The sequence below is a fragment of the Argiope bruennichi genome, chromosome 7 (assembly GCF_947563725.1).
Source record: "Argiope bruennichi chromosome 7, qqArgBrue1.1, whole genome shotgun sequence".
NCBI lineage: Eukaryota > Metazoa > Arthropoda > Arachnida > Araneae > Araneidae > Argiope > Argiope bruennichi.
Genome location: NC_079157.1, coordinates 81,420,756 through 81,447,696, shown reverse-complemented (window position 1 = coordinate 81,447,696; position 26,941 = coordinate 81,420,756). Strand labels below are relative to the sequence as shown.

Genomic DNA, 26,941 nt, shown 5'->3' with positions numbered 1-26,941 from the left:
CGAGATACACTCAGATACGCCCTGATTGGTCAGAAGATTATAGCCCCGCCTCCCGGAACTATAAAAGACGGGCACTCAGAAGCTACGTTGTTGTTGTTGTGTGGATCGTCCGAGTCGTCGTGTGTATCGTCACAAGTGGTGTGAGAGGAGTCGGAGTCGCCGACACGTAGAGAAACTGGAGGAATAGACAGCAAGAAAGCTGCTGAACTACAGCAATTAAATGAGCTGCGTCATTAAGATTAATTGACGGTATTTGTTGTTGAAGAAAAATTTCGTAACATTTGGTGTCAGAAGTGGGATTAGTTGGACTTTCCTGTGTATGCCTTGAACGAGAAAAATGGATGAAATTTCGCATTGTTATTTGCCATGATGGCAGAGATAAAGAAAGGACAAGAGGAATTGATGAATGAATTCAAGATAGAAATTTTAGAAAATAAAAGTAACAAAACCGGAGACGTCCATGATATCACAGAAGAAATTGAAGGAAACAGCGAGAGCCAAGTGGAAGAAAAGACTGAAGATCGAATGGAGACCGGTGTCACCGAAATGGAGCTTACCCATCCGGAGGATGAACCGAAGTTCAATGAGGAGATGCACGAACAGGGAGACTGTCAAATATCTGCAGGGCTGAAACAGGCTTCTCCGAACGAGTCCCCTGAAGTGGAATCGAAGGAGCAGACACTTGGGGATGGAGAAGATGAACTCTGTTTGGACGGGTCTGTTAGTGGCGACCCGTGCTCGATGCCTATGAATGCAGATGTTAAAGAGACCCTGTTCGGACTGGATTCATCCCGAAGGTCGATGGGACAACCTCTTAGCAAGCCTCTTAATTTCTCCTTGCATTATGATACGAAAGAAGACTACGTGGTTGGAATCGCTGAATCCTGCAGTCTCGGCCTCGACTTCCCTCGAGAATCCGGCCTTGCTGTGGATTTTTTGAGGAGTGTCATGCAAATAGGAGCCGATGAATCTCCTGTGTATCCGGACAAATTACGTCGCCGCAGAAGAACCCTTCCAGCAAAGGCAGATGCGCTCTTCAAAGGATCCTGTACTGAGAGTTGTGGACAGTTCTCGAGTGCCGAGAATGAACTGGAAATGAGCGGGAATATTCCCGTGGAAGATCTGGATATGAAGGCGAATCCCTGGCTTTCAAGTGGACACCTGAAGGCACTATTGGACCACCCTGATATTCGGTTGGTTCGATGGAGAAAGTTCAAAATGACCAACCTACCATCCTGGCTTGAGTTCGTTTCGGAGAGTCCTGTTGCGATACCATGTTTGGCTCCATGGGACATCCTGCATTTTAAGGAGCGGAATCAAGTCTGGATGTACCATCCGAAACGACGAAGAGATCCGTGTCAAAAGCAATGAGAAGTTTCGGATGGATCGTTAGTCGCCGCCAAATTAGCGAATGATGTCATCTTCGAAAGTGCGGAAGTCGCCAAATGAATCATCATCATCACATCGCTCGGAAGCCTACGCCAGCTGTTGGATTTAAGTGGGACTGCCGGGACGTCAGTCTTTAAAGAGGGGAGCAATGTTACAAATCTGTTTTTTTGCAACCCGGTACGAATAGTGTCATCGTGAGAAAGACCATTGTAAGATCTGTCCTGTGCATGCTGAGCGGGTGCCGCGTCAATGACCTCAGAGCCTGGCGACAAACTTGGCGAGCATTTGGCGACTTGGAGACAAATTTGGCGAGTTTGGCGACTAAATGGATAATACCAGAAAGTTCGAGAAGTTTCATGATCCATCGAGTAATACCCGAGATACACTCAGATACGCCCTGATTGGTCAGAAGATTATAGCCCCGCCTCCCGGAACTATAAAAGACGGGCACTCAGAAGCTACGTTGTTGTTGTTGTGTGGATCGTCCGAGTCGTCGTGTGTATCGTCACAAGTGGTGTGAGAGGAGTCGGAGTCGCCGACACGTAGAGAAACTGGAGGAATAGACAGCAAGAAAGCTGCTGAACTACAGCAATTAAATGTACTGCGTCATTACGATTGATTGACGGTATTTTGCTGTATAGAAAAATTTTGTAACAATATTTTGAGATTTGAAAAAAAAAAATATCTGAATGATACATTTGCTATGTTCATTGAATGTATCTAAATTATAATTTTAAAAATGTATTTGTAACAAAATACCTAGATTTATTACATTCACACAGTTAAAAATTTCCTTCACTTCCTCACGGCTATAGATGCAATATCTCTTACATTCAGAAGCCTCTCTCTTCTATATTATAAAATGGGTTATAAAAATAATTTTTTTATAAACGCTAATAGTCTTTTTTAAAATCTAATAATTATATTTTCAACAAATATAATACAAAATAGATTCTAATTATATGACACTAAATTTATAGAAAAATTATACAAAAATTTTTTTCGTCAAATTTTGAAATCTATTCACTCATTTATATTGAATTTGTAATTTCAAATGTCAACAACACCTAATCAATTTCACTTATTCCCAGACTTTTCTGGTTATATTTTTATCTCGACTGTCATTTTTCTGTTTCTGGTTATTATATTTAACTACATAACAAAAAAAATCCTTTATTGTTTGACAAATGGGAAAACCATTCACTATTTTTCTGAGATGTGAAAATTTTGAAAAAAATTTCAATCTAGAAATGTACATAGACTCATGAAAATATATCCATCAACTCAAATCTTCTCCTCTTTTTATAATTTTTACTTCACTTTTCTTTTCTGAGAAAACTTACTCATTTCACAGATTTTTCCTTCGTAAGGCTTTCGGCATTCACATTTGAAACTCAGTCCATCTGCTGAACATTTTCCTAAATTCTGGCAAGGATTGGATGAACATGGACCTGCAAAAATTTGAAGAACATTTTATTTCTTAAAAAGTATAGAAATGTAGCAAAATATTGTTTATATATAATTACAAAGTGCACCTTTCATTTTAATTGTTTTGATTTTTCTTAAATATTGAGAAACATAAAATTAGTCAAAATATTATTTCAATGTTTTTATATTTTTTAAGTTGATTATTTCTTCTGTTTTCTGTATTCATTTGAATATTGTTTAAAAAGTCAAAAAAGCTCTTAAAAGATTGGAACCTAAATTATCTTTCAGATAAATGTGGTTTTTTTTACTCTAAAGAGTTATGTAAAAGAAATCACCATAGTTTTAGGCATTTCATCTGATTGAATATCAATCGCTGGGCGTTGACACATCAATAATAAACATTTAAAAGGTGATAGTAATGGTGCACAAGACCGCAAATCCACGGAACACGTTCCTCCGTTTTGACACGGATTCGATGAGCACGGTCCTGTCATGAAATAAACTATTTTTTCTCTCCAAGTTGTGAATATATATGTTATTCAATGTTATACAAAAGAAAATTTCTAAATGGTGTTATTTACAAAAACAAAATTGTACCTAATTCACAGTTTCGCCCTAAAAATGGAGGCTTGCATGCACATTTGAAAGATTGCCCGTCCATGGAACACGTTCCTCCGTTTTGACACGGATTCGATGAGCACGGTCCTGTCATGAAATAAACAATTTTTCCTCTCCATGTTGTGAATATACATGTTATACAAAAGCAAATTTCTAAATGGTGTTATTTACAAAAACAAAATTGTACCTAATTCACAGTTTCGCCCTAAAAATGGAGGCTTGCATGCACATTTGAAAGATTGCCCGTCCATGGAACACGTTCCTCCGTTTTGACACGGATTCGATGAGCACGGTCCTGTCATGAAATAAACAATTTTTCCTCTCCATGTTGTGAATATACATGTTATTCAATGTTATACAAAAGCAAATTTCTAAATGGTGTTATTTACAAAAACAAAATTGTACCTAATTCACAGTTTCGCCCTAAAAATGGAGGCTTGCATGCACATTTGAAAGATTGCCCGTCCATGGAACACGTTCCTCCGTTTTGACACGGATTCGATGAGCACGGTCCTGTCATGAAATAAATAATGTTTCCTCTACATGTTGGGAATATACATGTTATTCAAAAGCGAATTTCTAAATGGTGTTATTTACAAAAACAAAATTGTACCTAATTCACAGTTTCGCCCTAAAAATGGAGGCTTGCATGCACATTTGAAAGATTGTCCGTCCATGGAACACGTTCCTCCGTTTTGACACGGATTCGATGAGCACGGTCCTGTCATGAAATAAACAATTTTTCCTCTCCATGTTGTGAATATACATGTTATTCAATGTTATACAAAAGCAAATTTCTAAATGGTGTTATTTACAAAAACAAAATTGTACCTAATTCACAGTTTCGCCCTAAAAATGGAGGCTTGCATGCACATTTGAAAGATTGCCCGTCCATGGAACACGTTCCTCCGTTTTGACACGGATTCGATGAGCACGGTCCTGTCATGAAATAAACAATTTTTCCTCTCCATGTTGGAAATATATTGTTATTCATTGTTGTTTAAAACCAAATTCTAAGTGTTTTAAATCTGCAATTTTAACATGGTATTCTTTTCAAGATCGCATTTTCACGAAGTTAGCTTTCAAAGTCAGGTAGAATCGTAAATGACAAATATTGCTGTGAATAATTGATATTAGTTTTATTATAATTTAAAAATTAGGAAATGTTGAGCAATTGATTGTAGTAGAAATACCTACAAATTTTTCAAACAGTTTTCTATGTGTTTAATTTTTATATATATATATATGTATTAAGGTAAATCAGTGAATTCGATTCATCATAATGTTACGAATCTTTAATAATGTTTCTATTTCACGTTCATAATTGGATAAAAGCAATTACAAAGATTCTTAATGGATACTGAATGGGTGATTAAATTACTCCTCAGTTGTCAGATAATCTGAGGGCCCATTTAATGACGAATTTGATGTTTTTTTGTTTCAAAATTTATGACTTTGGAAAATTTTTGGAGTGTTATTCGCACTGGGAAATGTTGATTCCAATTAATGCTGATTTTCTTCTTATTTCATTCACAATTTCTGCTCATTGTTATTTATTCATCAAGAGATGTTTACATAGACCCTGGCCATGCTTTTATTACTTATGGTTTGTGTTGTCTTAAGTACTCGTAGAATAAAGCCTACTTTAATATCAACGTTACTAAATTTATTTCACTATAAACCCAATGAGAGATTGTCGCAACCATACTTAAACTTTCCAAATTTTTAACTGCACGCAGCATTCGTCAAAATCGTATTCTAAATAAAAACCTCAATGTTCACTGCCAATATTTTAGTCATTTTTTCTGATAGATACATATTTGATATAATTGAAAGAAAAGTGTGCCTCCTTTTCAAGTCGATTGGAAAAATCTCTCTTAAACACTGATCAAAGAGATTTTCACACTCACTCTAAAATCACGTTTTTCATTGGAAAAATAACACTGTCGATTGGAAAATCTCTGCAAATTCTTCCCAGAAATGGTATTATGCAAGAAATTGATAAAACTATATGAAATACGTTGATCCAATTGCACAAATATGATATTTATCTTATACCTCTTACCTATTTCGCACAAATTTCCACTGAACGGCGGTTTACAGGAGCAACTGAAACTTTGGTCATCCACACTGCATTTTCCGCCATTTTGACAAGGACTCGATGAACAAGGACCTGCAATACAAAGAGAAAGATCATATTTGTAGTTATTTAAAATTTTACTCTAAAGTAAAAAGATATTACATATCAAATAATATTTATTCATGCTACCCAAAAATTATCTCTAAAGATCTACTGATTTTTGCAACTGAAAAATTTACGGATTGCTAAGATTTGGCAATGCGAATATCTAACTATTCTTATGGCACTTGCCGTGGACAAGCCCGCTGTTACGAAGACAGCGATTTTAACCTGTGGGAGAGCGTTTCTTGTTTTTATAGTAGCGCCATCTACGGCCAAGAGATGGACTTAGCTACACACACGTCACGACCCTTTTTACGGAGCGGACTTCATTCACTCATCCACAGATCGTAATTTAGACCTGAAACAGAGCACGATCACCCGTGACCCAGTGCCTCCAGTGGTATTACTCTCGACATGGAGGACTTTGTGACCACGACAGATTTATACGCGTGTCAGTCACCAAACACGCGGGGAAACTTCGGCCGGCGGGGTCCGAACTCGCAACCTAAGGGACGCGATTCCAACGCTCTACCAACCAGGCTATCCCGGCCTTATCTCTAACGATGGTGGTTCACACTAACATTTTAGTCATAATCATCGGATTCATAAAATATTTTTATTATTGCATGTTACTCCTATCAGGGTTCAAAGGAATTCTTATTCATTACATTGATATAAGGTTTGCAATATCATTCAATCGATTTATGGATTAATTCCACATTTTAATCACAAATTTTTGCCGGCAATTCTGCATTATTTTTTACTAAAAGTAATGTGATAAATATAAATATAACACAAATTTTTGTAATCATTTGCTAGACTGTCATTGCAGCGAGAGAAAAAATCAGAAATATATTATTTAATTATATGTTTTATAGTATTATCATTCTGAGAAATCATTTATGTATAAATGTATATTGTGATTTATAATAAAACTGTAAAATTTATTTTGCATTATTTATATTCAAAATGCAATTTATTTTTAGGCACTCTTTTCACATTATGGAAAAATCAAACGAAATTTATTACTTTGAAATTTTATTTTATATTGAGAGTTTTATTGTTAGAGACTTTCACAAAGTAAATGACAATTTCACAATGTATTAGTCTGTAAATTTTAAATCACTAATTAATCTAAAGAACACCATTTATTTTCATTATTCGGCCGACAAGTTGCGTCTCCAATAATTTACATCCATGGAATTTCTTATATGTAATAAAAATTTATTTTAATCGCTTGTAAGTTGGCCGTCGGAAAATGTACAGAAATCTGTGTTTAACATTTTCTTATTTCGAAAAAAAATATCATTCATATATTAATCATATGTTTAATAGTTTTTTTTCCATATGAAGAACTATTTATATATAAATATAGCTTATAATTGGTAAGAAAATTGTGTAATTTTCTTCACACTATTTATGTTCAGAAAGCTACTTGCAATCATATGGTTTTGTTAAATGCTTCAAAAACCAAATAAAATTTATTACTATCGTTTTTTTAAGAGTTATTATTTTAAGAATTCACAGCAATTCACCGGTATAATCCATATGTTTAAAATATTTGGCGAAAAATAATAAAAATCGGGAATTTTATAAACATTAATTAAACATAAGAAGGTTATATATATATATAGGGTGTCTGAAAAAGAACACCTTGTATATATAAAAACAGGAAAACGGTTAAAGTTAAAAAAAATCCTTAAAGCAAATTCATTTGAGAGAACATAAATTTTTCCTCCCAATGTTTGGTCTTAGTTTAAAATGTTGTCTATAGATGGCGCTAAAAATCCATTTTGTCGTTCTGCCGAAACCAGACTAGAAGAGAAAACATTCATGATCTGCCACATGAATTTGCCATGAAGATTTTTTTTTTCAGATTTATTATCATAATAAAATCTGAAAAAATCTTTTTTAATATTTTTAATTTTACAACTCGCCTCCAACTTTTTTAATTTCCTCTATTTCTAATGCTATAGCTGCAGTTAGAAAATGTTAACTACTTCATATCATTCTAAAGAATAATGAAATAGAAATTTATTATATTAAAACACGTGTCTAAACAAGTGACTAGATTAAAATGTCAATTTTGTAGAAAATTTCGAAATTTTTGTTTTTGAATATCCTTATATTTTTCTGTTTCTTTTATAAAACTGCCAGAATTTAATTCTATCTTCATTTTTTGATAAAATATATTTATTTTTGTATTTGCATAATATAGGATTTAATTATATTTTAATTTCATATATTGTTTCCTCAGATTCTAATTTTTAATAAAATCTTCTTCCGTAAAACTTCATAAATTCTAATGTATTTGTTCTTTCATTAAATTTGGTGTATTGATTTTTCATTATGATTTGCAGTTGTTGAGCAAGCAATACGTTGAATCAAAAAATATTTTTTGATTGATTTAATTCTCCATAATGCTCTTGTTGTTTATTAAACAAATCCAATAATTTAAAAATTGGATAGATATACTTTTTTTCTTTTTAGACACAAGACAATATTTTTTTAAAAAAATATCTTAAAATTTTTGACAAATCCTATAATAAACTTCTAAATTAAGAAGTGTTAGCTTAAAATCTCTTTCCGCCAAAGAGTTTATTTGTTTATGTTGTCACAAGCATTTGTGGAGACATGTATAATTTTATGGCAAATTCGTTTTTAGCGAGCATGGACACGACTTTTAATTTCAATTTAATACATGCAATGTACATTATATATTTCTGAAATATCTATAACTGTTTCTTCAACAGAACTTTTTCAATTTCTAAAGTTCAATCAATATTAAGTATTTTTTTCTAATTCTTTCATCTTTCTAGATGAAGTAATAAGGGGATTTAAAGTATTTATGGCAGTAATAACTAGGGAAACGAAAGAAAAAAAAAGTAGTATAAAATGAATGTGATACTTTTAAATAAAACTTGCATTCCTTGCAATATGTTTTGCATTTTCAAGGCAAAAAAAAAAAAAACTTATCTTTCTTTAAAAAATCTCACTATTCTTTAATTTCGAAGAAATATTCAAAGTACAATTAATATCTAATTTTTATTAACGCTCACTTACAATTTTGATGAAATCTATATGCCTTTATTAATTTCAAATCGTTTGATAAAAGCAAACGATTTGGTAGTTTTTTAGAATTATTGATCGATGTTAATTAGTAAGAAATAAATAAACCCATATAATCCCAAAATGAGATACAAACCTGTAAACAATCACAGATTTTTTAAAAAATATATTACAGTTTTTCTATTTGAATGGTAACTTGCACTCGCACTTAAAATTTTCTCCATTAACTCTGTATTTGCCTCCATTTTAAAATACGTTCCTTTATCGGAAGAAGGAAATAATTGTTTTGTTAATTTTGACCTGTTTGAGATTAACTCATCTTTAGCGGATTGCGCGGTATGTGTGCATTGACTTTCCTAGCCACAAGTCGCCCTTCATATAATAATTCTTGGATTTAATTAGTAATTAGCAATCAAGATATGTCATCACAATCGAAACAAAATTGAAAATAAAATTTTAAAGTTTTCTCGAATATATTTATAAAATTACTTTGGTTTTAAGATAAAACTCTCTGTAATCTATAATCTTCCCAAAATTGAAATCAATGCTAGGAAAAAAAGTTGCAATCCGTCCTGTAGTATCAATTTTGCTTCCATTGACTTCTACCTGTTTTTGCACTTAAAAAAAAATTGATTTCCGGTCATGAAGTTATCGCAGATGAAGACCTTCAGACATTAGTAACATTCTGACTCCATTCCTAGGAGGTACATTTCTATGGCAATGGGCTACAAAAAAATTATCTTATTATTTGACAAATGTTACAGTTCTAATAGTTGTTATAATGAGAAGCAGCTGAAATATTAATGTAAAGTTTGCAATAAATCTTTCCAGGTAATATGTTTTGTCGCTTTTTACGGACTATGAGTATCTTACTCCCTAAGCGAACCAAGCAGAACCTCGTTTTTTGATTTTGATACAAAAACAGCCGTCATTTCGACTGATATAAAATATATCTAACATTATTATATCAATTCTTTCATGGAATTTTTGAATATTACAGATATATTTGAACAACAATTCAATAAAATATGCAATTAGATAAAATACTTTCTCAATAACACATTTTTTCAATAAATTTCTCAATAAAAATCTCTGAACAAATAAGGGAGTTATTCATACTTATCTCACATGTCCGGCCACTATATGGTTCTATACATTTGCAAGTGAAACTCTCTCCATTGATTGCGCAATTTCCTCCATTCTTGCAAGGGTTGCTGCTGCATGGTGTGACTTACAGAGATAGAAAAAGAATAATAAGAATTTGAAATTCATAATTACGGAGAAACGAAGTAAATACAACAATGCGTTCAAAATATTGAAAAATTATAAATATGGACAATTTTGTGCTATCTTTGGTAATGAATCGCTCGCATGCAGTTAATTCGCAAGTTCTAGAAAATCGAAGATGTATTTTGGATGTATTTTTTCATTTGATTGAAATCAAAGTTTGTTATGTAATTATAAATTATAGTTACAAGTAGGGATTGCAATACCGGTATTTTGAGCCATTTGTACAATTTTGTAATACCGGTATTCACAATTTTAAATACCGCTTTTTCGGTATTTACTAGAAATTTTTAAAATTGTCTCCACTATATGTTCAGAGATCGCCAACATAGCAAAATAGCATACGTTTTTTTTTTTTTTTTTAATGTCTCCCTAACGAGCGAAATTAATTAGACTATGAATACAAAGTTGCATCGTACAATCAAGAGAAGTGATAAGAGGCGAGTCAAAACTATCTTTTTACAGCTCCGAGCGATTCTGCACACTCAGGATTCGTAGTTCGATATTCGCATCTGTGAAAACAAGGTTGTTGTGAAGAACTTGCGTAACATTTCAATAATTTTTAAATTGGTGAGTTTATTATTCACATTGTATTTGCATATCATATTTTAGGGTCCAAAATATTTTTCAGATTTATTTTATATATATATATATATATATATATATATATATATATATATATATATATACTAATAAATAATAACCCATAATAATGAATAAGAATAACTTTAAAGAACATAAAAAAATCAGTTGATAATACTTTAGTTTGGTTTCATTATTTATATGATGAAAAGAATATGTCGGCACAATGTAAAAAATGTTCAAGAGTTATTAAAGTGAACGGAAGTATAAGTGTTCTCCATACACATTTAAAAACCAAACATGATACAAATTTGTTAAGAAGGAAAGAATCTAATTGCGATGAAGATACAAACTAAACACAGTTTCTAAGCCCAAGCCATCAGGGATTTTAGATTATTTTGAGAAAAAAGATAATTTGGATGAAATTATAAGTAAAATGACAGCATTAAATGGTTTGCCATTTCGAGTGTTTTGCACTTCTCCTGAATTAAGAAAATTACTATCCGCCAAAAGTTTTAAAAATCTACCAACATCGATTAACACTATAAGAACTGTTATAAACTACAATAACGGTGTTTGCAGTTCTTTGAAACACGAGCTAATACAATTAAAAGTAAATGGTGAAAAATTTAGTCTTACATTTGATGAATGGACAAGTGTAGGAAATAGACACTATTTAAATATAAGTATTCATTCAGAAAAATAAATTTGGAATATAGGACTTATGAAGCATGTCAGTTGAAAAATGTGTGGAAGTGTTAAAATCTAAATTAGCGAAACATGGATTATCCCTGAAAGAAGATATTGTATCCATAACGACTGATGGCGTAACAGATATGAAAAATTGGTGCAAATCAGCAATTGTGCTATGCTCATGGAATTCAATTAGGAGTAATAGATATATTATACCAAAATAGTAAAGAACAGAAAAATCCAAATACTGTGGATATAGAAACTTTGGATACCGACTTTGAAGTGAGTGAGAGTGAGAGTGATATTGACAATGAAGATAATGACAAGGTAATTGTTGAAGAAGATGTTGCTAATGGGGATGAAATATTAACCCATCAAGAATTATTTCATATAATTTATAAAGTTCGAAAAATTTTTAAGATATTTAAACGTTCCCCTACAAAAATGCCATATTACAAAAATATATACTAACTGAAAATAAAACAGAATATATGTTAATATTAGATTCTAAAACATATTGAAACAGTTTACTCCTATGATGGAACGATTTTTGAAACTGAGAAATCCAATCCAAAAAGCAATAATCGAACTTAAACCTGCAAATTAATTTTTCAGATAGTGAATTCGACTTAATATCCAGAACTGTATCAGCTCTACTTCCAATAAAACTGGCTGTTGAGTCATTATGTCGGAGAGATTCTAATTTATTAACAGCTAATGCAACAATAAATTTCATGTTGCAGTCATTGAAAGAACAGCACACATCACTATCTGAAGAATTATATATTACATTGAAAAATCGCACAGAAGAAAGGCATACCGAAATAGAAAATGTCTTACGGTATTTACATAATTATAATGATTTTAAAAATGAAAAAGAAGAAAAGAGACTAGCCAATTCAAATCTGATCAAGTTTATAGTAAATTTTCTTAAAATTTTTACTCACAAACCTATCTACATTTAGAAGAATTCGATATAGTTATCGAAGATTATGATGACACTAACGTCGATAGTGAAAAAAGGATTTGCCTCTTGAACAAAAATTAGAATTAGCGATAAATAAAAAAATTTCAACGAACCAAAATGCAATACAGAAATCAGCTATATCCAAAACCATCCGACGAGAAATCGATTTATTTGAAGATGAGGGATTTAGAGGTAAATACTTGGAAAAAGTATATTGCTAACAGTACCACCACCTAGCATAGATACCGAAAGAGTGTTTTCGACAGCTGGGCATTTACAAATTGACATTATGCTTGTACAATTGATGCATTATGTTTTTGTCACATTTCATAAGTTTGTAATAGTACTACAGACAGAATAGCGATATTTGAACTTTTTTGTGATTTAAATAAATAAGATGTTCCTTTACTTTTTTGTGATTCTTTATATACTGTTAAATTTTATGTTACAAATTATTTTTTGTGATATTGAACACCGTCTAATAAAACTGGCAAATAAAAAAAAGAAACGCCTGTGTTTTCTTTCTTTTTCTAAAATTTCTACTACCGGTATTAAAAACGATATCCCAGTATTAAAATCTAAAAAATACTGAATACCGGTATTGAACTTTTAGTCCGATATTGCAATCCCTAGTCACAAGATTACTGTATATTTGACTTATTACGCTTACATGCATACAAAAATACAGACCAGAAATCCTTTGTCAAATTTGAATCAAAATTTGACAAAACTATATACTATATTATTATAATCTTAAACTGGAATGAAATTTCATTTACCTACGTTATTACGTTTTTGAAGCATCGCGGCTTTACTTAAAGCTTACAAAAATATACAATTTGATATACGGTTAACCTTTTGATGCATTTAGTACCCAATTTGAAACAGATCTACATTTAAGATGATAAACATGTGCCTCAAATTTTATCTATACACCACCTTAGAGTTTTTAGTCACAGTATCTATCCTCTTATACTCAGACAGCTGGACACACAGACATTTTCTTAATGAAATCCGTTCAGAATTTGAGACAAATCTAATAATTTGGTGTAAAGTCGATGAGATATCTTTTTAGTGATTCCATTAAATTTATATCGTCTATTCATTATTTTGTACTATGCGTTTGCTAATCAATGGGTGTTGTGTTTTCTGAAACGTTCTGGCCTAAATTCCCGAATAGAATCATTATTCCCTTTTCTGCAATATAAAATCTGAGGATCTTCGGCAAATCTGTGAACGACAGGATGCTCAGAATTTTTTAAAGCCCCGAAATCCAGCTTTTTATCTTTCATTGTACAGTAGAGAGATCTCGAGTATGCATTTTGGACATCTTATTTCAAACGATTAAACCCAAAATTTGACATAAAATTGCAATTTCAGTAGAAAGATTACACATCAAATTTCACTTAACGACTTGATTACTTTAAAAGTAATTGCATTTTGCTGCATGCGGTTGTACAGATCTCCAGACGGACAGCCCATAAATGAATTTCACTCAAAATTTGTAATGTGTCTACACTCTTCCGAATTTTACTTGTCTGGCGTTTTATGTTTTGTTGTTATTGGTCACTCGGACACTGACTAACGAACAGATAGAAAAATCTTCTTTGCACGAATTTCATTTAAGATTTCACATAAATCTGGAAGCCTTATATAAAAAAGCATGAAAAATTTCATTTGAATATCTCAAAGCGTTTTTGTGTTATCGTATGCACATACGGACATGCGAAGTTAGAAAAATTCAGATACTTCCGGATTCAGAGATGTCTAAAGCGTAGAATTAAACGTAAAAGTCTCGAGGTCTAATTTTTGAAGATTACAATACTTTATCTTTAATTTGGTGAGTTTGATTCTGGGTCCCTAATCAACGAAACTCTGATCTGTAGAAGTTCTCCAAAGTCGTGTCATAAGAATCATTGCAATAGGTAATCATTCTACAAGAAATATACCTTAAATGATTACTTCAAAAATGCAGAGATTTTTATGGTTTAGCACTTTTGAAATGTGAAATATACATAATCCTACCTTTATCCTTACAATTATCTCCTGTGAATTTCGAGGGACATATACATTCGTATCCATTTTCCACATCTTTGCAAATACCTCCGTTCATGCATGGATTTTTTGTGCATGGACCTGCAGTATTTCAAGAAAGAAAAGTTCATATTAGTTAAAAATATGACAGAAGAAAAAGTGGTTTATTTTTCCAAGTTTCTATAAGTTATTTTTTCTATAGCATATTCTAAATCTTGATTTATAGAGAAGTACACAGTTTCAATGCACTATAAATCAAGAATAATGTGAGATATTACATATCATCTGTAACAGAATTGTATGGTTACTTTAAGTTTTGTTAGAGACAGTAACAGATGCTCTATGTGTGATCCTTTAGAAGGTCCCGTACACTTTCTTTCTGGACACGGCACAGAACAAATTTACCTTAGGGAAATCTCGCATGTGTTGCAATGTGAATTTGCATTTTTTTCTTCCCTAAAAGAGAACACCGTGCTTATGCACCTTACTATTGGCAAGGAATGTTGCTCCATCAATGAAAACTAAGTGATAGGCCAAATCATCATTTTAAAACGAAGCTGCATATCGGCACAAAATTCAAATCGCAAAATTCATTTGTTTGCCAAAGTCATTTAGATTTTACTACACCTGTACTTCGTATGGAATCATTTTACTCCTCTTTCTCAAAATTCTACAGACGGTGGGCTGAGAAATCGGCACTTCATAATTCAGACTCTTTATTAATCTTTCCGGGTTTCGTTGAATGATTTCTTGCGATACAGTTAGTCGTCCAGGACTTATACTTCTGCGCAAACAGTCTGTAGTTTTTAATCTTTCATGCCATTCATTAATAGATTTTCTAATTGGAGTTTCTTTTCCGAAGTTTAATCAAAATGCAATCGCGTACTCCGTTTTGCTAAATTGAAGAACACAAAAGGTCTTCTCCACTGCAGAGGCCAACATTTCGACTGACTAGCCACATGACACACATTCTACTGCCTATGTGACTTCTGTCAAAGGAGAGACACAAACTTTAAGAGTATATCTACCTTAGATTTGCTAAGGTGGTTCGTGTCTTTGACTGTTAACTGTTTTATAGCATCTGGAAAACGTATATATCATTATGAATATTCAAAAATATTATATATTTTATCTAAAATAATCTTGGTATTACATCTATAGAAACCTTGAAAATGCATTATATTTAATTATTAAAGATTAAATTCAGACTTAGCTATGCTTTTATTTATTTTTTTCTCTATATTTTACTTCTTTACGCTTTAATTAAAAAGATGTCAGTCATTAAAATACAAAAAAATTATATGCGGTTTTGATGACGTTTCCAAATGGTGACATTGGCAATTCCTTCTATGCTCATTGTTTGGTATAAAAATGAAATACGGGGTAGCTCAAATTAAAATATGCTTGGCTGAGATGCCAAAAGAGAGAAACAGTGGACACAACATATCATATTTGTAAGGTATACCTATGAAACCATGCGAACAAATATTAGTTCAAATAAATACTTCTCTGTGGAAACGAAGCATTTCGATTGTTTTAAGGCAAGAAAAAGGTTAAATGATACTATCAAAAAAGAAGGAAATGCGAGCTGCCGGTAATTAACATTATCCTTACATTTTTAAGACACATAACTATCTAACAAATCTATCTGACTTCAGATTCTGTAGTGCATTATGCGAGGCAATGATAGGTCAAATCTTTCAAGAAAGATAGCATATTGGTAGAAAGTTGAAGGCGGAAACACTGATAAAGAAGGTTGGTTGTTGGTCTTTTTTTTCTGGTGCAAGAGTCAACTCCAGCCATACTGCTACAAGCTTATGACAAATTAAGAAGAAGCATGGTGAAAATACATATGGTGATATAGTATAAAATTCACCATGCCATTCATTAAATTAAAATTCTTTTTGGTAACTCATAGTAAAATCAGAAAAAAATGTTTAAAAATTCATATTAAAAACTAATGGGAAGAACCTTTTAGATAAAATTGCTAGCACATAATTTAACATTTTCTATGACGTGGAGAATTTGCAAATGAATATTGAAATAAGTCCTGTCCGTAAAATGCTAAAATATTACATATAAAATCTTTTAATATTAAATAAAATAACTGTTATTAGACCAGCTATTAAAATAAAGTGAATAAAATGTACTTTGGGAGGCCGAAAAGAATAAAAATTGAAAAGCTATACACACACACACACATATTATTTTACTTTTGAAGTGTAACCCTTTGCAATTAAGTACTCTTTTAATTTTAAACTATAACAAAAAAAACTTGTAGATAACCTATTTAGGCTCTTAGGAGTATACAGATTAAATTTCGTGAAAATTGTACTTAATGTTTTGATTTTAGGGGTGTTCCATCACATAGAACACTGCGCCACTAGATGCTCTGAAAAAAGTGCGACTAAACGAGCATTACAGTTGAAGCCCGAATATGAATGAAATCTCTAGAATTTGAAGAAAAAAAGCATTACGCATATATATATATATATATATATATATATATATATATATATATATATATATATATATATATATATATATATATATATATATAAGAACCATTTGACAGATGATAGTTTTATAGTTTAGGGTTAGAAAAAATTAATCGTTACACGATAGAACTACTTGTTTTCATTTTTTAACAATATTTCAAAAATTATGAAAGTCCGGGGTCATAGTTCGAAAATTGTCTCCCTAGTTCGTGTGATATAATTCCAATGAATTTCTTTTTATGGAGGGTTATTTGAAGTCAAAGGTCTTTGTCAACAATAACACAAGCACGCGTGCATTGAATGGGGAAATTCAACACTGTGCCAACGAAATTCTGCCTCACTTTTGCAAAATGATCATGGGAAATAACAAATTAATGAGTATCTTCCAGCAAAGTTGTGGAGGCTATTTGCCCAATGTGCTATTCCATACATAACTCTATTCTGTGTGCTTTACAATTCAATAAAAATATAACAATTTCAAGAAAAAAAATCGTGTTTTCTTATTTAATTCAAATTTTTCTTTAACACATTGTTCTATCGTGTAACGTTCTATTTTAACTAACCCCAAACTAACAGCTGCCAAATGGATTTTTTAATAGGGTTGCCAACACTTTACTGCACAAATGGTGGCAATTCAAATGTTGCGTTCATTTTGGTACACCTTTATATATATATATATATATATATATATATATATGACGAACTGCAGAAACTTTCTCGAAGTGTTATTATGAGTAACATTGCAAAAGGTAGTCTTCCTATAGGAATCTACCTAATAAAAGACTCACCAACGCACTTTGATTTCTCTTCATGATATCCTAATTTGCAAAGACATACTTTTTCTGTATTAAAAAATCCCTTAGATATCCACGTACAGTTTGAATCTGGTCCACAATCGCAAGCTGGAAGTACAAGTGAAATTTATTAACATTAATTTACAAATATATAAATATATATTGAGATATTTCATTTGCATCTTATTCAAAACAATAATCATTACAAACAAGATTTTTTGGCTCTAAAAAGTGTTCACAGTTTTTTTTGTTCTTAAAATTTGTGAAAATAGTTTTTTTTCAAAGGGAGAACGTGAAGAATATTATGTACAATATTATTTATTGATTGTCCTTCACATTTTAACTCCAGATCTTATTTTAGAATGAATTGTGTTGGAAAGATTCGGAATATTTGAAAATATATGGAGAAAAACAGCAGGTTTGCTCCTCCGTCACTGATTAAGAATCTAATGTAAAATTAACCTACTAGATTTAATGTCATTTTTATATTTCGTTTAACCAACAATTCAGAAATTTTCCTTTCGCATAAATATTATTTTAGCTTTTTTAATTGTATTTTAAAATTTTCTAGACATTTATTGATTACTAATTTTCTAGATATTGATTGATTATTAATGTTTTGATAATACTATCAGATTTTTAGATTGAAGGTATAAATGGGTGCCATAAATAAATTAAATTCATCAGTTGAAAGCAAAATTTCAATATTTCTAAATAAAAAAATGCAGTTGAATCAATTCTGAAAATAACCTTAAAGCAGTTAAAATCGTGCATTAAAATTTAAATATGGCGAAAAGTATCTTGTTCACGAAGTACATAAATATTCTTCAGTAATACGGAAATGTAAATTTGCATAATTGTTATCTATTGAAAACAAGAATATTTTTAGAAAATATAAAATTCCTTGTTCAACGAAAACTCTACTTATGATTCATTTTTTAATTTTATTTTATATTTAGTTTTTACTTATGGCAATTAAAAAAAATCAAATTTCGAAGTAATAAAAAAACGAAAAACAGAAAGAAAGTAAAATAAAATTTATCATACTACGCAATCGCGAACAGGATGCCTTTTCGATTTTTAAAAGAGCCACTTGGCAATAAGGAACTCGGACATTTAACTCAAGGTGATTACTCTATGCATAAATCACCAATTTTTTTATTCTTTATAAAAATATTTTTCTTTTATTAAGAGAAAACCATACATTTTATTTAAAGAAACTTCAAGGATGATTCTTATTTTTTTAGCTAAAACCCTTCAGTTAAGTTATATATCTACGACTATCTTAAATTATACTGTCATTATGATTTCCATTCAAATTTCAAAACATAAAATTCAAAATTTTCAAAGATTTAATAATTTTCTGAGTTGCAGGAAATTTGAAATTCATTACCTTTGCAGAGGCTTCTTGTATAATTGCCAAACCCAGGTTTACATTTGCAAACTTGTTTTCCACCTTCATTTAAACATTCCCCATTAGTGCAACTGCAAGCTGAAAAGAAAGCAACAAATCATGAAAACTTGGATAGTACAGATGCATTTAAAATTCAATTCATATCTAGAAATTGTTCTTGAAAAATTGCATCTAAAAAGTATGTAATCTTCCGTCATTTTTCTATTAGGTTAGAGCATCTAGTTTATTCTAAAATTCTTCATTTAATATAATGCCGCATTGACGAAAGACAGTCGAATCTCCAAGGCCGAATGGTCATGGCACTGGTCTCATGATTTAGAAGCCTGTGTTCGAATCCTGCTAGAGACAATGCGATTAATAGTATATATAAATACTTAATTGTTTGATTTTATGTTTTCCTTTATTTCATGTTCCAGAAGATACTGGACATTTCTTTAGTTTACCAGACAAGTGTTCTGGGCTTTTCTTATTGTCTCCAGAAAAGTATTCTGGAACTTTCATTGCTAATATAAAAGCGGAGGATTTATCAGTCACTGTATTCTCAGTTCAGTTAATAAATTGGTTTAGCTCTATCTCTTGTGTGTGTCATTGAGTTCTATACTATAGTTCTACGTGACAATATTTTTAACGATTGATATCTATTACAATTTAAGGGATAGTGAAATTTGCATATATATGAGAGAGAAAACAAAACAATATCACAAAAGGGAAAATAGAAATAAAAACTTCAATGACAAAAAAAATTTAAAAAATCGAACTACAATCTTGTAGAAGAAAAATATCCTTAAGAGCATATAAAAATAGTGAAGAAAGATTTAAAAAAACATTGCAAAACAAAACTAATCAATAATAAAATGTAAAACAGAGTGTGAAGCAAAGCGATCGTACATAAATTATTCATTAGGAAATAACGTTATCGTGAACTGCAAAAGAAAATATATGTTCTTCTGCAAACATTATCGGATAATTAAGTGAAAAAATACTGTCTTCACATCGAATGTAGCCAATGCGAGGAAAAACAGACAAACACAATGGAAATATGATTACCTTTTTTTCTTGTGAGATAACTTTTTTATTTTTTCCAACATGTTTACATTTTTATTTATATCATTTCCCTTTCTTCCACATTATTTATTTTGTATCTTAGATTGGCATCGTTTTTTCTATCTCTCCACATTGGTCTGCTATAGAATTTGGGGTGAAGACAATATATTTTCACGTAATGTTTTAATTTTATCCGGTGACTGTCACCCATTGCTGGGGTCCATGGAGAGCGGTAACGTTGCGTTTGCGTCTCGGTCAGTATCATATGAGATAACTCAAACATACTTCCTTAAGTGGTCAACAGATTGCATTTTCTACCTCTTCACCAGCCAGTTTCCCATTTTTTTTTTCTTTATTAAACTGCTTCTACCAGCGAAACATATCATTCTGCCTCCTCTTTTCTACTTAAAAAAGTATTACCATAAGTATTGAAGAAAAGAAAGCTCTAAAAAAATTTGAATTCTGCAACTTACGGGGCAAAGCGCATCTCAAAATCCACTTAAGCAAATTGTGATATCAAAACATTTTGGAAATATAGCAATCATATATTCTTCATAATATTCTTCCAAAGGGGTCATATCCTGTGGAGAGCTATTAAATGTACAGCTAGAAAAATCTCTAAAGATTTGAAAGGATAGAGGTTGAAACATGAACAGCATATTTCTTCAAGAAAGGATGGCCAGTTGTTAAACACACAATATTTAACTGTATTGCTTAGTTCTGCCAAATTACTTGAATATATTAAAGCGAGGAGTTGACATTTTCCTGTTAGAATATATATTATTAAATCCCTTCATAGTTTCAATTCTTCAGGCATTTTCCTTATTGAAGCGGAATATTGATAGACGACCTCTGTGCGTAATTGGGCTCATAAAAGGCTTAAAGAAAAAGGCTTTAACTTCAGAGACTCTTATAATTTATTAATAAAAGAATTATTAATAAAAAAATAGATTCTTTTTACCCCAAAATTTGTTAAAACTCAAAGACTTCCATCTTATATTATCTACTCTACTATAGACTGTTTGCAACTGCATTCATTAAAAAAAATTGGAGAAAACACTGCTCGCTTTCTGATACTGGTCTCGAATACCTGAATTAATATCACTGCCAGTAGCTCTCAATGTTCATGTTGTTTTCACATCCAACTGTTTCCATCCACAATACTCTTGCTAAAATCATGGCTACCTCCACTTGACACGAAAATGAATTAACCCCAATGAATCATCATCTATCTAGCCAAATGTCACAGAGGATTTTAAGAATTTAAAACTGTACAAGACGCACATATGAAAAAACACTCAAGCAAAATACAGATGAAACACAGGGTTTTAAATTTTGGGAAACCTGAATGAATCGCCCATTTCATGTTACTTTCTAGTTCCATTTTTTTTTTATGCCGATCATAAGTTCTTCAAAACCAATAGCTAAAATGGATGAAACTATTGTTCAACCCACGAGCTCATTCAAAGCTTGAAAAGCGAAATAAAATAGAATAGTGCAATAGAAAACAACAATCATGAAACAATTTATAAATAAACATATTTTATCTATAACCTTCTTCTAATTTCTCCGCATTTAATAAAAACTACTCTTAAGCCGATACTTTAAAAAAAAACCCACCTCAGTAAGTTTAAAAAATATTCTATAATAGGCAAATAAGCATTCTTAATGGCTCGTTATATTCTTCTAATTAATAGTAAGAACGTTTTCTTTAAATTAATAGTACATAATTAAAAGACCATAGAATAAAAAGGTTTAAGTGATTTTATTTCTTGTATCTTTTTGTAGAAGTATTTATTTTTAAGATTTATCAGACGCAGGGGAGACCGGGGCAGGTTGACATCCATTTTTTTTACGAATTTTTCTAATTTTTTTGGTAATGATTAAATAGCTGGTATGTGTACCAAAATATTCTTACATCCTTTGGCTAGTATAAAACGGGATTAATTATAGTTTGGTTAAAAAATAAGTAAGCACTATCGAGTTGAATGAGCTAACTCCATCGGTGTCAACGTGTCCCGGAGCCGGGGTACGCTTTCATCATACGCGGGGCAGGTTGGCATTATATATTTGTATTTTTCCTTATCATACTGTTAGTATTTATCTGAAAATAAAATAAAAAATATGTTTTTTAATTAGGAACTTTTCTTGAACTAAAATTTAAATAATTAAATTTAACTAAAAATTGCACATTTTTTTCGGATTTAGGAACATTTAACCAAGATGTAACTAACTCAGATGGACTTAACACTGCAAAAATGTTTTTGTCTCTTTGTAGCTCCAATATTTTCTTTAGTTTCCTTTCTCTGCATTTCATCTTTGGCCTTTCTTTCTTCATTTTTATTGTGTAGGACATTAGTGAGCCAAGCGCTAAAGGTCAGAAATTCTGAGGCAAAAAGCAGTAACGTGGACATTGTTATTTATTGTATTTTATTTGTTGGCATTACAGTCTTCAAACATGACTTCATTTGACATTTCGATGTTATATATTTAAAAGGTGATGCAATGCTTTGTAATCAAAGAATATGCGTATATTTATCAAAAATCTAGATTATGTAATCTTATCATCTCACGAATCGTTAACATAATTTTTCATAGATTGGATGTCTTATTAAACCGTTAAAACTGAATTTTCAATGAACTGGTCATAATTGCTGATCTTAAAAGGCAATTTTTTATTAATAAAAGGTGATTTAAAAGTGATCAATAACTTCAAAACTAAATAACTCTCTCATGAATTAAAATATTTCCTTTTCTGTGACAAGGTGGAAGTGGAGCCGGGTATTTTTTTCTGTTGCATGTAACCAAAATGCATTTATTGTAAAGTTCGCAATTAAACCACAAAATGATTTTTTATTTGCAAGATATGCAGAATCTTTCGGTATTTTCATGGGATAAGACTAAGTCAGGAGTAATTTACAAATGCATTTTTTTTAAATTCAAAAGTTCATAACAGTAAGTATGATTTCTACTGCTTACTGCTGTATGCTATTATAATTTGACAAATAACTCCTCTAATAACTGAAATCCTTAATGAAGAGCATCACCTTAAAAATCTGTAACAATTTTGAGCATTTTCTCATTACTTTCTCTTATACGTATTATAGAGAAAGTATAGTAATAGTCAAAATCTTGGAACTTGAGACTTGAACGAATCTCCACGTTTGAGACCTATCTGAACTGCAAAAACACATTATTAGAAAATGTCCATCCGTCCATTCCAAAAGTAATTCAAAAACGCTTTGAGCTAGACAATTGAAATTTGGTATGCGGTCTTTATACCAAATTTTCAGAATTCTATCAAATTCTGAGTAATACGTATTCAAAAGAAATCCGTCTGACCACATGTTCGAAATAAGTTAACACAATAATTACAAAATGAAGAGAACTAGACATATAAAATTCGGTATACAGATTTAACATCTATAGATAGATTCCTGTAAAATTGTGAGGCAAATCTAACCTCGGGTTGACTATCTGTCGGTCTGTATTTTCAGAAACATGCAAATTCAATAATTCTAAAACTCAATGACATAAATACATCAGATTTGGTATGAGAATTTTTGACTTCAAGTGCATTTTTGTGTCAAATTTTTGTTTCAATTGGTTGAGAAAAATTTATAAAAATTTATCTAAAACGGATATTCGATTTTTGGATACAATTAACATATTCTAGGGTTTAATCGCCTAATAATTCGCTAATTATGACACGATAGATTCAGTAAAAAATGCTGAATTAACGCAAAAAGTATTTCGTAACTATTCAACTCCATTGCCATGTTAGGAGTTCTCTGGTTCAACCAGTTTATTGGAGAGTATGCTAGAAATTTTTGAAGAGACTACTTCCGCTGATTTTATATAACGCATCACCGCACTTCCTGCAGAACTGTTTGAAGATTCAACAGCAAAAAAAGTTTTAAAAAATGTCTTTAGTGACAAAAAGAAATCTGGCTTCTTCATCATTTTGTTTTTCCAGAAACATATTTTATACTAATTCATTTGCTACTTAACAAAGATCTAGTGTATTTCCAAATAATGTAACTAATAATTAATTAAATAATCTCATCAAATATATGTTTTAATTCCGTCGAAATAACATAAGACATAATAGTAAATCGAAGTTCTCCTATACAGACAACGGAAAATTTTGGGGAAACGATAAGAAAATATTTTTTTTTCTTTCACCAAAATACCGTTAAGAGAAGTGGTAACGGTTAGTTAATGGTTAATTAATTAAATTTTTGTAATTAGGTTAATGGCTGCAGATTTGTATTTACCTTACTTATTTAGACGGAAACACAGAATTTGAAAAACATTGCCGAGGATATACACGACAAGCTGCATCATATATTTTATAAACGAAACCTACATTACAGACAATCTTTATAGTCTGGTTTTTTGGTTATAGGAAAATTCATAAGTACAAAGTATTTGCTAATACTTAAAGATAAGCTATCTTTTTTTGGAGGGGGGGGGAGGAAGGCTCCCTTTAAATAAAATAAAATAAAAAACTTTCTTCCTGCTTCATTTTGTTGATATGAATACTTGCTGAGTCTTTTCACATTATATTGAATTGTAAATCTCAAACTTATTCTTTGATAGTTCCTACATCGCTTTAAAGATAGTATTTACTGAAGAGGCTAAGTTCCGATTTATCAGAGGAACTTGAACAGGGTTATTCCAATTCACATTCAAAACATTAATACTTTGATAAAGATAGTTGTTATCAAACATTGAAGTGGTTGATGTGTAAAAAAAATTATCGAGAAAGATAATAGTTAGCGGCAGTGTTTGAAGTTTTCACAAGAATCTGTAAGTCCTTAAACGATTTGATTATTGAATTTCACTTTCAATTTTACAACATATATAAAAGTCAATTTTGCAATAAAAAAAATTCTGACTTGATAAATATCCAAGATATTAACCTGCATAGGCTCGGGAAAACAATTTTTGAAATATTTCCGTTAATTAATAAATTATGTAAGTAGTTAAATAATTTTGTAAGAATTATTCATGTTAAATTTTTATATATGTGCAATTTGTAGGATTTTTAAATGTTGAATAAAAAAAAACATACATGCTTAATATTTTCATGATGCAACGAAGCTAGATACCAAGTGAGTAATACTGCGGACGATACGAAAAAACTACTGGAAGCACAAGGTCACTAAATTTTTGATATATCTGAGTTTAAATTATGCTTAGTAATATTACAATACACTGTCATATTTGAATAATATTGTTGTGAGTTATAACGAAACTGGTAGATGGCGCTGTTGCGACATGGATGTGTTCATAAGTATTCATACTCAAGAGGAACACTTGAGTGAAGGACGCTATTCTTGATGCCTCAGATTTTCTTTGTGTCTGTATCTGCCGTCCATTTTATTGTTGTGCCTGTGTCTTAAAATAAACTGTAATTATTTTAAAAACTTACAAACGTCCATAGAAAATCACATCACCATCAAAACAATGCCCTCTTATGCAATTGATGTAATTTCTGCCCCTCAAATATATTGTAAAAACATTACCCCTAAAATATATTGTAATGTTATTAAACCCAGGTTCTGTTTATATTTTTATAAAGTTAGAATTGATTAGGAAGATTTTTTTTCAATTAATGCGTTAATTTAACAAATAAAGAGCCCGGTACAAAGTTTTCAATCAAGCATTAAATGTAATCTTTGGAAATTTACCTAAGATTACGAAAAAGCTACTAAGAGTACCGATATAATGATCAAAAGTTATTGAATAAAATTAGTACTTTATAAATTAGTTAATCCTCGCTTATTCTTTTATTGTAAAATATAATGAGAAATCCTAATTAATGCCTTTCATGAAATTATCTTCTATTTGAAGTAACTATAATTCTATGTATTTTTATAACACTGCATTTATTTCTTCATACGGAAAATATTTTTTTCAGTCATAATTAGTTAATGAAGGAATAAATGATAATAAGTAAGATTCAAGTTCATGAGAAATTGTTATACGTCTCAAAAAACCTGGTATAAAATAGCAACAATGATTCAAACTTGAATACCTGAAAATTTGAATTTTAGAAGTGTTCCCTTATCATATCTTCTTAACTGTTCTACTGGTTTTTTTTATCATGATAATTATTTATTGCTTCTCACATTGTTATTTCATGAAAGTGAGAAGGCGAACTTGTCAAATTTAGTGCTAATATATGTGTAATCACTAAATTTTCTTAGAAAACAAAACGATAATTTAATACCTATGATAACTTCAACAATAAAAAAAACCCTATATATATATATTCAGATTAGCACAGACTTATTTCCTATTGCAGGATAGAACAGTTTTTTGATTACATCGAAATACAAAAAGAAATAATTCAGACCAGTATTTTTAGTAATTAAATCATACACTTAAAAATTACGAATCAATTATTGACTTTAACTACATGCCTAATTAAATTATAATTTCTAATTATTGATTTTAATTTTCTAAAATCTGAAAATAAATAATTTTTTACAAAAATTTGTATATTTACTAAAGATAAAAGTAACTATTTATAAATTAGTAAGATAAAAGATAAAAGTAACTTATTTAGTGTAAAGAAATTATTGTATTACTTAGAAATTGTAACTATTAATAAAATATTTAAAAATTATAATCAATACATAAGTTAAAAATAAAATTCATAAGCATATTAAAATATATATCATAGATTGAAATGCTTACTACCTGTATTATTTTGAAGCGACTCTTCAAATAGATTTTCATGTTTTTCGTAGACTTCGGTATATAAATTGTAAATTTTTTTATCAAATAGTTGTCTTTGTACATTCAGTTTTTCACTTAATCCATTTTCAGATGAGAGTTCAAAGCATATTACTAAAATTAGAGTAAAATATTTCATATTTTATATAATTTTGGACTACGTTATCTCTTCTAGCCAGCAAATCTAGTAACACA

At 30.6% G+C, this 26,941-nt stretch overlaps 1 protein-coding gene across 5 annotated transcripts in view; it reads right to left on the bottom strand.

The window, feature by feature from the left end:
• The window catches only part of LOC129975618 (neurogenic locus notch homolog protein 1-like), a 74,021-nt gene extending 47,080 nt beyond the window's left edge, over window positions 1-26,941 (bottom strand). For 2 of the 5 annotated variants that reach the window (XM_056088696.1, XM_056088698.1), the window contains exons 1-12: window positions 26,711-26,941; window positions 18,935-19,033; window positions 17,536-17,649; window positions 14,241-14,351; window positions 9,806-9,916; window positions 5,501-5,608; window positions 4,267-4,374; window positions 4,049-4,156; window positions 3,841-3,948; window positions 3,623-3,730; window positions 3,415-3,522; window positions 2,733-2,840 (exon numbers count right to left, since the gene is read on the bottom strand). In XM_056088696.1, coding sequence (XP_055944671.1) covers window positions 2,733-2,840; window positions 3,415-3,522; window positions 3,623-3,730; window positions 3,841-3,948; window positions 4,049-4,156; window positions 4,267-4,374; window positions 5,501-5,608; window positions 9,806-9,916; window positions 14,241-14,351; window positions 17,536-17,649; window positions 18,935-19,033; window positions 26,711-26,885 — 1,366 coding nt within the window. In that variant the 5' untranslated portion in view covers window positions 26,886-26,941. The remainder of the gene's footprint in view (window positions 1-2,732; window positions 2,841-3,414; window positions 3,523-3,622; window positions 3,731-3,840; window positions 3,949-4,048; window positions 4,157-4,266; window positions 4,375-5,500; window positions 5,609-9,805; window positions 9,917-14,240; window positions 14,352-17,535; window positions 17,650-18,934; window positions 19,034-26,710) is intronic. The other 3 variants (XM_056088697.1, XM_056088699.1, XM_056088700.1) reach the window with 3 other exon arrangements.